This window comes from Bombina bombina, chromosome 1 (assembly GCF_027579735.1).
Source record: "Bombina bombina isolate aBomBom1 chromosome 1, aBomBom1.pri, whole genome shotgun sequence".
NCBI lineage: Eukaryota > Metazoa > Chordata > Amphibia > Anura > Bombinatoridae > Bombina > Bombina bombina.
In genome coordinates, this window is record NC_069499.1 from 652,079,682 (window position 1) to 652,096,589 (window position 16,908).

The 16,908-nt window shown below is 40.4% G+C and overlaps 1 protein-coding gene across 1 annotated transcript in view; it reads right to left on the bottom strand.

Annotated features, from left to right (window-relative positions):
* THOC2 (THO complex subunit 2) overlaps positions 1 to 16,908 on the bottom strand; it is an 889,387-nt gene that overhangs the window by 281,656 nt on the left and 590,823 nt on the right. The window contains 2 exon segments of the mRNA XM_053699115.1: positions 14,295 to 14,479; positions 14,566 to 14,697. Of these exon segments, the coding sequence (XP_053555090.1) occupies positions 14,295 to 14,479; positions 14,566 to 14,697 (317 nt within the window).

Sequence of the window (16,908 nt, forward strand, 5' to 3'; positions counted from 1 at the left end):
TTGTCCTTGTTCCGACCGCGGAACCGGATGGATCACTCCCATTAATAATAGATCTTGTACACAGCGTAGAAACGCGTCTTTCTTTATTTGGTTTGTTGACAACCTTGACAGATGAAATCTCCCTCTTGGGGGAGAGAATTTGAAGTCTAGAAGGTATCCCTGAGATATGATCTCTAGCGCCCAGGGATCCTGGACATCTCTTGCCCAAGCCTGGGCGAAGAGAGAGAGTCTGCCCCCCACTAGATCCGGTCCCGGATCGGGGGCCCTCGGTTCATGCTGTCTTAGGGGCAGCAGCAGGTTTCCTGGCCTGCTTGCCCTTATTCCAGGACTGGTTAGGTTTCCAGCCTTGTCTGTAACGAGCAACAGCTCCTTCCTGTTTTGGTGCAGTGGAAGTTGATGCTGTTCCTGCTTTGAAATTCCGAAAGGGACGAAAAATAGACTGTCTAGCCTTAGCTTTGGCTTTGTCTTGAGGTAGAGCGTGGCCCTTACCCCCTGTAATGTCAGCAATAATTTCTTTCAAACCGGGCCCAAATAAAGTTTGCCCCTTGAAAGGTATATTAAGTAATTTGGACTTAGAAGTTACATCAGCCGACCAGGATTTTAGCCACAGCGCCCTACGTGCCTGAATGGCGAATCCTGAATTCTTAGCCGTAAGTTTGGTTAAATGTACTACGGCCTCCGAAATGAATGAATTAGCTAGTTTAAGGACTCTAAGCCTGTCCGTAATGTCGTCCAGCGTAGCTGAACTAAGGTTCTCTTCCAGAGACTCAATCCAAAATGCTGCCGCAGCCGTAATCGGCGCGATGCATGCAAGGGGTTGCAATATAAAACCTTGTTGAACAAACATTTTCTTAAGGTAACCCTCTAATTTTTTATCCATAGGATCTGAAAAAGCACAGCTATCCTCCACCGGGATAGTGGTGCGCTTAGCTAAAGTAGAAACTGCTCCCTCCACCTTAGGGACCGTTTGCCATAAGTCCCGTGTGGTGGCGTCTATTGGAAACATCTTTCTAAATATTGGAGGGGGTGAGAACGGCACACCGGGTCTATCCCACTCCTTAGTAACAATTTCAGTTAATCTCTTAGGTATAGGAAAAACGTCAGTACTCGCCGGTACCGCAAAGTATTTATCCAACCTACACATTTTCTCTGGTATTGCAACAGTGTTACAATCGTTAAGAGCCGCTAAGACCTCCCCTAGTAATACACGGAGGTTTTCCAATTTAAATTTAAAATTTGAAATATCTGAATCCAATCTGCTTGGATCAGAACCGTCACCTACAGAATGAAGCTCTCCGTCCTCATGCTCTGCAAGCTGTGACGCAGTATCAGACATGGCCCTAGAATTATCAGCGCACTCTGTTCTCACCCCAGAGTGATCACGCTTGCCTCTTAGTTCTGGTAATTTAGCCAAAACTTCAGTCATAACAGTAGCCATATCTTGTAATGTTATCTGTAATGGCTGCCCAGATGTACTAGGCGCCATAATATCACGCACCTCCCGGGCGGGAGATGCAGGTACTGACACGTGAGGCGAGTTAGTCGGCATAACTCTCCCCTCGCTGTTTGGTGAAATTTGTTCAATTTGTACAGATTGGCTTTTATTTAAAGTAGCATCAATACAGTTAGTACATAAATTTCTATTGGGCTCCACCTTGGCATTGGAACAAATGACACAGGTATCTTCCTCTGAATCAGACATGTTTAACACACTAGCAATAAACATGCAACTCGGTTACAATCTTATTTAACAAAAACGTACTGTGCCTCAAGAAGCACTAAACGATTAAATGACAGTTGAAATAATGAACTGAAAAACAGTTATAGCATCACACTTAAAAACAACACAACTTTTTAGCAAAGGTTTGTTCCCATTAGTAAAATAACACTAATTAAATTTTAAACATAAAAATTACAGAGCAACGTTTTAAATCACAGTCACTATATAAGTCTCACAGCTCTGCTGAGAGAATCTACCTCCCTTCAAAGAAGTTTGAAGACCTCTGAGTTCTGTTAGAGATGAACCGGATCATGCAGAAAATACAAGAGTAACTGACTGGAAATTTTTGATGCGTAGCAAAGAGCGCCAAAAAACGGCCCCTCCCTCTCACACACAGCAGTGAGAGAGAAACGAAACTGTCATAATTAAAACAAGCAAACTGCCAAGTGGAAAAATAATGCCCAAATATTTATTCACTCAGTACCTCATTAATGCAAACGATTCTACATTCCAGCAAAAACGTTTAACATGAAAAATACCTATTAAAAGGTTTAATGTACTTTTACAGAGTAATTCCGGTGAAATACCATCCCCAGAATACTAAAGTGTAGAGTATACATACATGTTCATTATAACGGCATGGCAGGATCTTTTCATCAATTCCATTCAGAAAATAAAAACTGCTACATACCTCAATGCAGATTCAACTGCCCGCTGTCCCCTGATCTGAAGTATTTTACCTCCCTCAGATGGCCGAGAAACAGCAATATGATCTTAACTACTCCGGTTAAAATCATAAGAAAAACTCTGGTAGATTCTTCTTCAAACTCTGCCAGAGAGGTAATAACACGCTCCGGTGCTATTGTAAAATAACAAACTTTTGATTGAAGTTCTAAAAACTAAGTATAATCACCATAGTCCTCTCACACCTCCTATCTAGTCTTTGGGTGCAAGAGAATGACTGGAGGTGACGTAGAGGGGAGGAGCTATATAGCAACTCTGCTGGGTGAATCCTCTTGCACTTCCTGTAGGGGTGTAGGGGAGCAGATAATATCCCAGAAGTAATGATGACCCGTGGACTGATCACACATAACAGAAGAAATTAGGTTTATTTTTTGCCTTGAAAGGCCGATCCTGAGGAAGGGCGTGGCCCTTACCCCCAGTGATATCAGAGATAATCTCTTTCAAGTCAGGGCCAAACAGCGTTTTCCCCTTGAAAGGAATGTTAAGTAGCTTGTTCTTGGAAGACGCATCAGCCGACCAAGATTTCAACCAAAGCGCTCTGCGCGCCACAATAGCAAACCCAGAATTCTTAGCCTGCCGATATTCTTATATCAAAATACCCAGATAAAATGATTCCTCAAGGCTAAATATGTGTTAATAATGAATCGATTTAGCCCAGAAAAGTCTACAGTCTTAATAAGCCCTTGTGAAGCCCTTATTTATGATCGTAATAAACATGGCTTACCGGATCCCATAGGGAAAATGACAGCTTCCAGCATTACATCGTCTTGTTAGAATGTGTCATACCTCAAGCAGCAAGAGACTGCATACTGTTCCCCCAACTGAAGTTAATAGCTCTCAACAGTCCTGTGTGGAACAGCCATGGATTTTAGTTACGGTTGCTAAAATCATTTTCCTCATACAAACAGAAATCTTCATCTCTTTTCTGTTTCTGAGTAAATAGTACATACCAGCACTATTTCAAAATAACAAACTCTTGATTGAATAATAAAAACTACAGTTAAACACTAAAAAACTCTAAGCCATCTCCGTGGAGATGTTGCCTGTACAACGGCAAAGAGAATGACTGGGGTAGGCGGAGCCTAGGAGGGATCATGTGACCAGCTTTGCTGGGCTCTTTGCCATTTCCTGTTGGGGAGGAGAATATCCCACAAGTAAGGATGACGCCGTGGACCGGACACACCTATGTTGGAGAAATTAGAATTTTGGCTACCCTTAGGTCTATTCTTCTTGTCCTCACGAAGAAAAGACCCCATTCCACCTGTAATTTCAGAAATTATCTCCGCCAGACCAGGACCAAAAAGGGCCTTACCATTATAAAGGTAGGAGCTTGGACTTAGAAGTAACATCAGCTGACCAAGATTATAGCCATAAAGCCCTGCGAGCTAGAACAGCAAAGCTGGACATCTTAGCTTCCAGTCTAATGACTTGCATGTTGGCATCAGAGATAAAGGAATGAGCTAGTTTAAGAGCCTTGATCCTATCTTGGATCTCCTTTAAAGAAGTCTCTTCTAAAATCAGCTGAGACAAGGTATCACACCAAAAAGATGCTGTGCTTGCAACCGTAGCAATACTAGCAGCAGGTTGCCATTGTAATCCTAGATGAATATACATTTTCTTTAAATAAGCCTCAAGCTTCGTATCCATGGGATCCTTAAAAGAACAGCTATCCTCTATAGGAATCTTAATTCTTTTGACCAGAGTAGAAATAGCTCTTTCCACCTTAGGCACAGTGCGCCATGAGTCCCGAATGGAGTCAGCAACAGGAAACATCTTTTTAAAACCGGAAGAAGGGGAAAAAGGAATCCCTGGTTTACCCCATTCCTGTTATATAAATTCAGACATACGGTCTGGAACAGGAAATAATAGATTTAGGGTTGACAGCGACAGAAGGGTCTTAGTCCTCCAAAGTAGCCAGCACCTCCTTTAGAAGTAAACAAAGGTGTTCAAGCTTAAATCTGAAATTTATTTCTTTAGAATCAGTCAAAGGATTTACACTGTCAGAATCTGAGATCTCACCCTCAGAAGCTACTGAAGTATCCTCCTCAGACTTATGAGAGAGGTGGAAGGAGCTATTTCTACTCTGGTCAAAATAATTACGCAGAAAAATGATTTGATTTCCTCGTGCGCTTACCCGCAATAGGGGAAGCAGATAAAGCTGCAGGCACAGCAGAAGATATCTGAGCAGCAAAATCTCATGGCAAATAAACGCCTCCAGGAGGCTGAGAGGAACCGCAGGGCACTGTATGTGATACCATTGAGGCTTGTGAAGTTTGAGGAGAACGCTGTGGCATACCCTGAACATCATTATTTAGACAATAGGCTCAGAAGGAAGTAATTTATCTTTAAATCTTAGGGTCTTAGCTTAACATGAGGAACAAAATTGCATAGGAAAAACAATTTGGGCCTCTAAACATAATAAACATTTATCAAAAGGAACAGACTCCTGTTCAGTGTCCATAGCTGTAATAGTACCCAAAAATTAAAGGAATGAAAATAAATTGATAACTACTGTCACTTTAAGATGGAGAGTAGTCCTCCAGAGCGCAAAAACACTAAGTATACAAAAATAAGGAAAAATAAAAAATGCACCTCAACACCGAAGTCAGTCTGAGATGCCCTACTGTAACCTTCAGAAGATGCACAAAAGTAGGACTCTCCAGCAGATCGGCCAGACGATAACATCACAGCCATCACAGAAGAAAGCTCATAGAAAATGAGACAGCTCCGCCTTACAAGCGGAAGAGCAGGAAGTCGCGGAAGAGCAGGAAGTCACGTAAGCGTCAGAAAAAGAAACTGAGCAACAGACTAAATGTGCGCATTTCTAACAGAAAGCCTCTGAAGCAAAAAAGGGATGTAAACGTTACCCAAAAACATCCATTAACCCCAAGATAATAAAGACATCATTATCCAAACATGAAGAGATTGTCTTAGCTTACTGCAATAAAGATATTCTTTAGCCTCAGAGATACCATCCCATAAAAAATAAGGGAAGCCATTAACCCTTTAGTCTCCTCACATACATATAGTGCCTGCACCCTACCCACAAATGAAACCTTAATAAAGGATTAATTATGTTCCATGAGATCTATTGAAGAGATAAATGTTTTCAAGTGCAAGTCTCCAGAACCAAGAAGACAAAAGCACTTACCTGCAAATCCAGCTGTCGGGCAGAAAGACAGCTCACAAGGTGTGAAAGGACCCATACTCCTATCAGAGACCTGGAGAAAGAAGAGAGAAGAAAGTAACCAACTCTGGCTTTCTATAACAGGGGTAGCAATAATGTTAGAAGCAAAGCAAAGACAACCTCGCCGCCTTCTAACTTTTAAATGCCACCACTACTCTTACTAAAGAGATTGACATGGACACAGCTACACCCCAATCCTTGCTTGCAGGGAAAAAGTACCAATTAAAAGGATTAAATCTTCTCAGACACTCATCTTTGCCATCCTTCCGGTCACAGAGGCAAAGAATGACTGGGGGTTATGGGTAAGGGAAGTGACACTTAAAGGGACATTTAAAGGGATATAATATTTTATATATATATATATATATATATATATATATATATATATATATATATATATATATATATATATATAAACCAATAGTAAAAGTCACTGTTACTGTCCTATTAATAAAAATAATTGTCTTGTAGACATAAACAAAGTCCGGTAAATGTACAAACTCCGTATCAAAGCAATAAGATGTAAGATATATGTATATAAAGCTTTGAAGCGCTTGAGACAACTCGATAAACCCCCTATACACGCCTATGATGGTAATCAATGAATATACCAGGGACTGAGTGTGCTTCAGAAAACCGGAGGCTATGGAGTATGATAAGCGGTATACAAACAGAGTGTGCGGTATCTTCTAATCTCAAACATGAAGAGAGAAGACCAGGAATAAGACAATGTTCCCAGACGGCGTAATCGCCTTTACTCACCGCACCTCTGGACCGCTAACTCCAAACTGCTCAATCTCTGCCTAGAGAAAAACCTCCGGAATTCACTTGTGCGCACTCGACGGTCTCCTCAGCGTAACTCCAAAAGGCGTCCTACTGTGCAGGAGGGGGCGTGACGTGCGTGCTTCAGCGTGCTGAATCCATGCGCTGATCCTTGTCAATATCTTTAACAGAGTTCCCATAAACCGGCTTTGGAGCTTTGGGTCCCAGAACTGCTGCTGCTGCCCGGAATAATAGAAATATAATTGAAAAAAGTTGCTAGCAGCAGTCTTAAAAACATACAGTCTTTATTGAAACATCAGTAGTAAAAACACTCCAGGGAAAGCCACAAATGCGTTCACAACATTTAGTCCGCTAGCGGACATTTAGCGGACTAAATGTTGTGAACGCATTTGTGGCTTTCCCTGGAGTGTTTTTACTACTGATGTTTCAATAAAGACTGTATGTTTTTAAGACTGCTGCTAGCAACTTTTTTCAAATATATATATATATATATATATATATATATATATATATATATATATATATATTAAAAAAAACTCTGCAATATACTAAAATGATTTATTTTGTCCCCTTTTCCTGTAATCAATTTCTAACAGGAACTGAAAAGCTCACAATTTCAGAATGGGAAGTGCAGAATATTGTTATATTCCACACGGCCATTGGCTGCACACTCTTGTGACCGATTTATAAATGTCTCTAATTGGCCACAGCAGGTAACCTACGTTAACATGGCAGCTCCCATTGTTTTATAGACACTAAAACTTTACACTTATTTTGTCAATATTTAAACAGCTAATGAAACTTTAAAAAAAATACTTCTGCATGTTATTCTCAGATTAATCTTTTCTTTTAATGCATCATTCTATCTAGCATTTAGTGTTTAATGTCCATTTAAAAGCTCTGCTGGGGTGCTCTTTGCCTCCTCCTGATGGCCAGGAGTTGAATATCCCACTAGTAATTGGAATGACATTGTGGACTCTCCATGCCATAGGAAAGAAATAGAATTTTTTTAATTTAAAATAGTTGTGATAAAATTTAAATAAAATTAATTGTAGAGATTATTATTAGATAAACAAAATCAAATGGACAAACAGAAATTAATTAATTAAAAACTGCAAAACAAGCTATCAATAAGAATAGGATTCTTAACATTGACTTAGCTACTAAATGTTCATATTTACTGTAAAATATTAAAAGGGACAGTTAAAGCAGTGTTTCTCAACTCCAGTCCTTAAAGGGACATGAAACCCACATTTTTTCTTTCATGATTTAGAAAAAGAATGCAATTCTAAACATCTTTCTAATTTACTTCTATTATCTAATTTGTTTTATTCTCTTGATATTCTTTGCAGAAAAGCATATCTAGATATGCTCAGTAGCTGCTGATTGGTTGCTGCACATAGAAGCCTCATGTGATTGGCTCACCATGTGCATTGCTTTTTCTTCAACTAAGGATATCTAAAAAATGAAGCAAAATAAATAATAGAAGTAAATTGTAATGTTGTTTAAATTTGTATTCTCTATCTGAATCATGAAAGAAAGATTTTGGGTTTAGTGGCCCTTTAAGTACCCCTAACAGGCCAAATTATCATGATATTTTAACTACAGCGCAGGTGAAATAATAATATGATCAGTAACCATGGTTACTAACCTTCTCACCCTTCTTCCCATGTGCTCTAGTTAAGATGATATGAAGATCTGGCCTGTTAGGGTACTTGAGAACTGCAGTTAAGAAACACTGAGTTAAAAGGGCCATTAAAGGGATATGAAACTAAAAAAAATGTACTCCTATTATCAATTTTTCTTCGTTCTCTTCCTATTTTATTTGAAAAGGCAGGGATGTAAGCAAAGGAGCTGGACCTTTTTTGGTTCAGCACCTGGGTAGCGTTTGCTAATTGGTGGCTACATTTAGCCACCAATCAGCAAGTGCTACCCAGGTGCTCAACCAAAAATGGTGTGGCTCCTAAGCTTACATTCCTGCTTTTTAAATAAAGATACCAAGAGAACGAAGAAAATTTGATAATAGGAGTAAGTTAGAAAGTTGCTTAAAATAGGATGTTCTATATTAATCAACAAGTGCATAATAAGAGACTATGAAACATCTCTTAATCTGAATTTTAAATGACCAATAGATTTAAAAAAAAAAAACTAAAATTTATGCTTACCTGATAAATTTCTTTCTTTCCGGACATGGAGAGTCCACAACGTCATTCCAATAACTAGTGAGATATTCACCTTCTGGCCAGCAGGAGGAGTCAAAGAACACTCCAGCAAAGTTGTTAGGTGTAACGTCCCTTACTCATAACCCCCAGTCATTCAGCCAAAGAAAAATGAAAAAAAAAAAACCACAAGGCTGAAAAAGGTGCCTGAGGTTTCCTAAAAAAACAACTGCCCAATTATAATTAAAAAGAGGGTGGGGTCGTGGACACTCCATGAAAGAAATTTTTCAGGTAGCATAAATTTTGTTGTCTTTACTAAGACATGAAGAGTCCACAACGTCAATCCAATTACTAGTGGGAACCAATACCCAAGCTAGAGGACACGGAATCAACAGGGAAGAAGAAAAAAAGGCAGGAGGAGGACCTTAACAGAAGGCACCACCGCTTGAAGAACGTTTCTCCCAAAAGAAGCCTTAGCCGAGGCAAAAGTATCAAATTTATAGAATTTTGAAAAAGTATGCAAAGAGGACCACATTGCCGCCTTGCAAATCTGTTCCACAGAAGCTTCATTTTTGAAAGCCCAAAAAGAGGAGACCGCTCTAGTGGAATGAGCCGTAATTCTCTCAGGAGGCTGCTATCCAGCAGTCTCATAAGCCAAACAAATCATACTTCTCAACGAGAGGGAAAACAACAAAAACATAATTTATGCTTTAGAGATAAATTCCTCTTCTTCCGGATAGGGAGTCTCCACGGCTTCATTCCTTACTGTTGGGAAATACAAAACCTGGCCACCAGGAGGCGGCAGACACCCCAGCCAAAGGCTTTAATATCCCTCCCACTTCCTCATTACCCCAGTCATTTTGCAGAGGGAACAAGGAAACGTAGGAGAAACATTAGGGTATAAATGGTGCCAGAAGAATAAAATAAATAGGGGACCGTCCATAGACAAGAAAATACGAGTGGGGGCCGTGGACTCTCCCCATCCGGAAGAAAAGGAATTTATCTGGTAAGAATAAATTGTTTTCCTCACTAAGATATGGAGCGTCCACGGCTTCATTCCTTACTTTTGGGAAAACTATACCAAAGCTCCAGAGAGGAAGGGACACTGAGAAATTTGTTTAAGCACTTTAGGTCCAGAATTAGGCGGAAAGTTTCCTCCTTCTTTGGGACCACGAAAAGGTTTGAATAAAACACCAAACCTCTTTTTTCGATAGGCACCGGGACAACAACTCCTAAGTAGGATAGATCCCGAATGCACCCTAGAAAGGCATCCCTCTTTTCTGGTCTGGTAGACAGATTCGAGAGGACTCTGCTCCTTGGCGGATGAGATTTGAAGCCTCTCTTATATCCCTGAGATACCACCTCCAGGACCCACAGATCCTGAACGTCCTTAAACCAGGCGTCTGAAAAAAGAGAAAATCTGCCCCCCTACACGATCCGATCCCGGATCGGGGGCTGCCCCTTCATGCCGTTTTATTTTCAGCGGGCTTCTTATTCTGCTTGCTTTTATTCCAGGACTGAGCCGGCTTCCAAGTACTCTTGGGTTGCTCAGGCTTGGAGGATTGTTGTTGTTGGGATTTGTCAGAACGAAAGGAAGAAAAATTAGAAGATTGTCGTCCCTTAGACTTGTTCTTCTTATCTTGCTGTAGAAAGGCACCCTTGCCCCGGTAACCGTAGAAATAATGGAGTCCAGGCCTGGACCAAATAAAATCTTTCCCTTGAAGGTAAGAGAAAGGAGTCTGGTCATATCCGCAGATCAAGACTTCAACCAGAGCGCCCGGTGGGCTAGAACCGCAAAGCCAGATGCCTTTGCATTTAGGAAAATAATTTGCATGTTTGCATAACAGATAAAATAATTTTAATTCTGTCTTGAATATCCTCGAGGGGAAACTCCACCACAATGAGTTACAACAAAGTCGCCCCAGTAGGTAGCCGCTCAGACAGTCGACGGTTGAAATAAAAATCCTGTATGTTGAAACATCTTTCTCAGAAGGTTTCCATTTTCATATCCATCGGCTCTCTGAACGAAGAACTATCCTCAAGAGGTATAGTAGTACATTAAGCAAACGTAGAGATAGCACCATCCACCTTAGGAATGGAGCCCCACAAATCCAGTTGAGAGTCCGGGACCGGGACCAACTTTTTAAAAGTAGACGAGGGGGAAAAGAAAGAACCAATTCTTTCTCATTCGTCCTTAATAATGTTTGCCATCTTAACCGACACAGGAAAAGTAAAAGAAACTCTCCTGCCTTCGTAAACTCTGTCTTCAGGCAGTGCGGCCTCTTCAGGCAGCGCGGCCTCTGGAACCTTTAACGTAGACAGAACCTCCTTTACTAAAAAACGCAAGAGCTCAATTTTAAATCTAAAGGACGGTTCCTCTGCAGCAGGAGGCTTAGACGCCAAGGACTCCAACCCAGAAAGTTCACCCTCTGAAGCTACAGAGGTTAACTCATCATCAGATAACTTGGACAGAAAAGCTAAATCCGATAATTATTTAGATGACTCCGGGTCAGGAGAGCTGTGTTTAACCTTTCTCTTGCATTTGTTAGAGCAAGGTAATGCACCTAGGGCCGCAGACACCGCCGTTTGTAAAAGCGCTGCAAAGTCTGCAGGAAGAACTGCATGTGGAGTGGATAATGTAGCAAGGGTAGTAATCTCACGGGACGCTGAGTCCTGAGAGGTAGATGGCTCAGAGGGACCAAGAGCCTTAGCAGGCTTGTCTCCCTTCTTAGACTTTATAACGGTGTTAAAGCACGTGGAACATAATTGAGTGGGCGGGAAAACCACAGCCTCCTAACAATATAAACTGGTATGGATTTAGTACAGGAGTACCTTCTAACATGTCAGAGTCCTCCATAGCTCAGGTTATACCCACAGAAGGATACAAATAAAAATGTTTTTTTTTATTATTATAGAAATCTGCACCTTTATACTCCCAATGGCAGGGGCACTCACCACCTCCTAGACACAGACAGTTAACAGAGAAAATGCTCTCCTTGGGTTCAAGTCTTAGCCGGAATGGAGGAAATGAACATAGACCACACCCAGGTCACATGGAGTGCAAGACAGTACTTCCCCTGTTATTACAAGCACAGCAAGTAATAGGAGCTGTGCAACACTTCAAAAACGAAAGGGAAAGTTAAAAGTGAAATCTGTTTGTTCCAGCCAAAAACAGAGTATCAGCCCAGGGAAAAAAATCACACAAAGCAGCATGTAAATAATTAATACACTGATTAATTAACCCCAACTGTTCAAATAAACCCCTTCAGAGGATATTAACCCTGGATCCTATCAAGTTATAAAGGAGCCACACTGTGACCCTGTTATAGAGTTTGATGTGTAAAAATTGAAACGATCTTACCTCCAGGATCCATGCTGTGTACAGAACACAGCCTCTCAAGTGTGACAGTCTTATAGCAGCGCTCCTGACATGAACTTGAGTGCAAGAAAGCCGGTAGTGAAACTTGTCAACACTGATTGCTTAGGAGCTGTTAGCAGTAGTCTGGATTGTTTCGCAGAAAAACTTTTGAAGGAAAAACCTTAGAGCATGCACAACATCTAAGTAATGCAAAAGACGTTCCTTATGAGGAGGATTAGGACAAAAAGAAAGAGCGACAATTTCCTGAATGTTTCGATCCGACACCACCTTAGGGAGAAAACCCAATTTAGTATGAAGGACTGCCTTATCTGCATGCAAGATAAGATACGGTGAATCACACTGCTGAGCTGAGAGTTCAGAAACTCTGCGAGCGGAAGAAATAGCAAGGAGAAACAAAACCTTCCAAGATATAACAACTTGATATCTACAACATGCATTGGTAAAAACGGAGACTGTTGCAAAACTTTAGGAACTAGGTTAAGGCTCCAAGAAGGAGCAACAGTTTTACACACCGGCCTGATTCTAACCAGGACCTGAACAAAAGCTTAAACATCCGGCAACTCTGCCAGACGTTTGTGCAAAATGACAGAGCAGAAATCTGACCCTTCAGAGTACTGACTGACAAACCTTTCTCTCCAGGCCATCCTGAAAAAAGGATAAAATTTGTGGAATCCTCACCCGACTCCAAGAAAAACCTTTAGCTTCACACCAAAAAAGATATTTACGCCATACATTATAATAAATCTTACGGGTAACAGGTTTACAAACCTGAAGAATAGTATTAATGACTGCCTTCGAAAAACCGCGTCTAGACAGAACTAGGCGTTCAATCTCCAAGAAGTCAGCTTCAACGAATCTAGATTTTGATGGAGGAAAGGACCCTGAATGAGAAGGTAACTTCCAAGGAGAAAGAGACGACATCTTTACCAGATCTGCAAACCAGATTCTGAAATGCCAGGGAGGAGCTATTAGGATCACAGACGCTCTCTCCTGCTTGATATGAGCAATGACTCGAGGCAGGAGAGCAAACGGAGGAAACAGGTAAGCTAGCTTGAAATCCCAAGGAACCGCCAAGGCATCTATCAGGGCAGCCTGAGGATCTCTTGACCTTGAACCATACTTTGGAAGCTTGGCGTTCTAACGAGACGCCATCTGATCCAATTCCGGAACCTCCCACATGAGGGTTATCCAGGAGAACACCTCCGGATGGAGAGCCCACTTCCTAGGATGAAAAGTCTGTCTTGCTCAGAAAATCCGCCTCACAATTGTTTACTTCTGGAATGTGGATGGCAGACGATCTATGGAAACTTTGGGTTGACTGTCCCTTTAAGTAAAAAAGGATAACTTGTCCCAAAAATGGATCCATATGAGGATTAACCTCTTAAGTGCTGCTGTCCTTCAGTACCTAGAATGCAAAAGCACTTACCTTAGATCCTGCAGGACAGATGCTGCTCCTTAGGTGTGGCAGTTACTACACTCCCTGTCATGAATCTGTAGGAAATAAAGAACAGTGTAACCAACTCTGGCTTTCTGCAAATGAGTGGCAAATTGCTAAAAGTAAAGCAAAGACTACCTCGCCGCCTTTTAACTGCTAAAAGTCACCACTACTCTTACTAAAGAGATTGACGTGGACACAGCTAGACCCCAATACTTGCTTGCAGGAAAAAGTACCCATAAAAGGTTAAATATCTTAAGACACCCACTTCGCACATCCTCCATTGACAGAGGCAAAGAGAATGACTGGGGGTTATGGGTAAAGGAAGTTACACTTAACAGCTTTGCTGGGGTGCTCTTTGCCACCTCCTGCTGGCCAGGAGTTGAATATCCCACTAGCAATTGGAATGAAATTGTAGACTCTCCATGTCTTAGGAAAGAAAAAGTTTTAACAAATGTCCTTCAATTATTTGGCACACTGCATCAGGTGACATCCATCAGCCAATCACAGTCTAATATGTATACAAAGTGATTTCTTGCATATGCTCAATATAAGCTGGTGCCTCAGAAAGGGTGAATATAAAACGATACAATTTGTTTTTGTGTTTTTTTTTATTTCCTCTAAAAAGGGGGGCTTTTTATAACTTTTTACCCTTTTCTGTAAAGTAGATAGTCATATGCTGAGAACAACATTCTTTTATTCTTGTGAGGAATATAACTTTCCATTTAGAGCAGTTTAGATTGTGTGTGTCAGCCAATTAAAAAATAGTGACTAGCGTACAGCTGTAAAAAGACGCTCATTCTGGAAGCTTCAAAATTATGTCTATACTCAAAAAGGATATTAAATATTTTTTCACACTCAGCAAATGTTTCTTAGTAATATGTTACCCCATAGCCAATGCATAGAGATCAGGTCTTTTCTCCTTTTCATCTTGGCAGATCTTATGTACTCTGCGTTCCAAGGCTTGGCCCAAGTTTAAGACTTTTGGATACCATGGGAGGATTTTAGTGAGTACAATAAGGATATTTCTGATATGAGTATATTCGCCTGTCTCAAGGCAATGCACCGATGCCTGAAAAGGAAGGCAAAAAGAAAATAGTTTAAAGCTGCTGAACTGTTACCTGCAAACCAAGTGAAGCATTCATAGTAATTGGTTACCTTTGTTAACTTATAATGCCATTTGTGTACCACATGGCGGAAATTCTCATAATCTAGCTGATCAGCTTTATTCCCACCATCAAAGCCCGATGCTCTCAAAATAGTCACAAATCCAGGGTAACTGCCACAATCCTAGGGGGGAAAAATATCAGAAAATGTACAGAAATTAAAATTCACTGTTACTTCTATAATATAACCACAGTGTCCATCTGTTCTGATTGAATTTAACTATGTATATTGGACAGATTAGCTTTGTTCTTTTGGTGTCTTATTGAAGGGTAAAACTAGGTAGGGCTCATAAGAACTCAATAGTGTGCACGGGTCTTAAAGTGAAGGTCAATTTCAATGAATTAGTGCCCGGTTTTTAATAAACCTATTAAGAACAAGGGCACTTGAATTCATCAAAATTGACATTTCTTTCCTTTTCTTCAAAAAACTTACCTTTTAATCCTGACAGCCACTGCAATGCTTCCTCCACCCGTCGCAAGCCCTCTTTGCGGGTCCAAAATGACTAATCCGGCTTCCTCCAATCACTGTGTTGAATCAGGCCATGATCCCCCCGGGGGGAAAGCCGTGATTGGAGGAAGCTGGATTCATAATTTCTGACGTAAGAAGAGGCTTCCAACGGCCAGGGGAATTGCTGGAGCTGCTTTCAGGATTAAAAGGTAAGTTTTTGAATAAAAGGAGTAAAAACAATAAATTTCTAAGAACTTACCTGATAAATTCATTTCTTTCATATTAGCAAGAGTCCATGAGCTAGGGACGATGGGATATACATTCCTACCAGGAGGGGCAAAGTTTCCCAAACCTCAAAATGCCTATAAATACACCCCTCACCACACCCACAAATCAGTTTAACGCATAGCCAAGAAGTGGGGTGATAAGAAAAAAGTGCGAAAGCATAAAAAATAAGGAATTGGAATAATTGTAATTTATACAAAAAAATCATAACCACCACAAAAAGGGTGGGCCTCATGGACTCTTGCTAATATGAAAGAAATGAATTTATCAGGTAAGTTCTTACATAAATTATGTTTTCTTTCATGTAATTAGCAAGAGTCCATGAGCTAGTGACGTATGGGATAATGACTACCCAAGATGTGGATCTTCCACGCAAGAGTCACTAGAGAGGGAGGGATAAAATAAAGACAGCCAATTCCGCTGAAAATAATCCACACCCAAAATAAAGTTTAAATCTTATAATGAAAAAAACTGAAATTATAAGCAGAAGAATCAAACTGAAACAGCTGCCTGAAGTACTTTTCTACCAAAAACTGCTTCAGAAGAAGAAAACACATCAAAATGGTAGAATTTAGTAAAAGTATGCAAAGAAGACCAAGTTGCTGCTTTGCAAATCTGATCAACCGAAGCTTCATTCCTAAACGCCTATGAAGTAGAAACTGACCTAGTAGAATGAGTTGTAATCCTTTGAGGCGGAGTTTTACCTGACTCGACATAAGCATGATGAATTAAAGATTTCAACCAAGATGCCAAAGAAATGGCAGAGGCCTTCTGACCTTTCCTAGAACCGGAAAAGATAACAAATAGACTAGAAGTCTTTCAGAAATTCTTAGTAGCTTCAACATAATATTTCAAAGCTCTAACTACATCCAAAGAATGTAATGATTCTTAGGATTAGGACACAATGAAGGAACCACAATTTCTCTACTAATGTTGTTAGAATTCACAACCTTAGGTAAAAATTTAAAAGAAGTTCGCAACACCGCCTTATCCTGATGAAAAATCAGAAAAGGAGACTCACAAGAAAGAGCAGATAATTCAGAAACTCTTCTAGCAGAAGAGATGGCCAAAAGAAACAAAACTTTCCAAGAAAGTAATTTAATGTCCAGTGAATGCATATGTTCAAACGGAGGAGCTTGAAGAGCCCCCAGAACCAAATTCAAACTCCAAGGAGGAGAAATTGATTTAATAACAGGTTTTATACGAACCAAAGCTTGTACAAAACAATGAATATTAGATTAGCAATCTTTCTGTGAAAAAACAGAAAGAGCAGAGATTTGTCCTTTCAAGGAACTTGCAGACAAACCTTTATCCAAACCATCCTGAAGAAACTGTAAAATTCTCGGAATTCTAAAAGAATGCCAGGAAAAATGATGAAAAAGACACCAAGAAATGTAAGTCTTCCAAACTCGATAATATATCTTCCTAGATACAGATCTACGAGCCTGTAACATAGTATTAATCACAGAGTCAGAGAAACCTCTTTGACTAAGAATCAAGAGTTCAATCTCCATACCTTCAAATTTAAGGATTTGAGATCCTGATGGAAAAAAGGACCTTGTGACAAAAGGTCTGGTCTTAATGGAAGAGTCCACGGTTGGC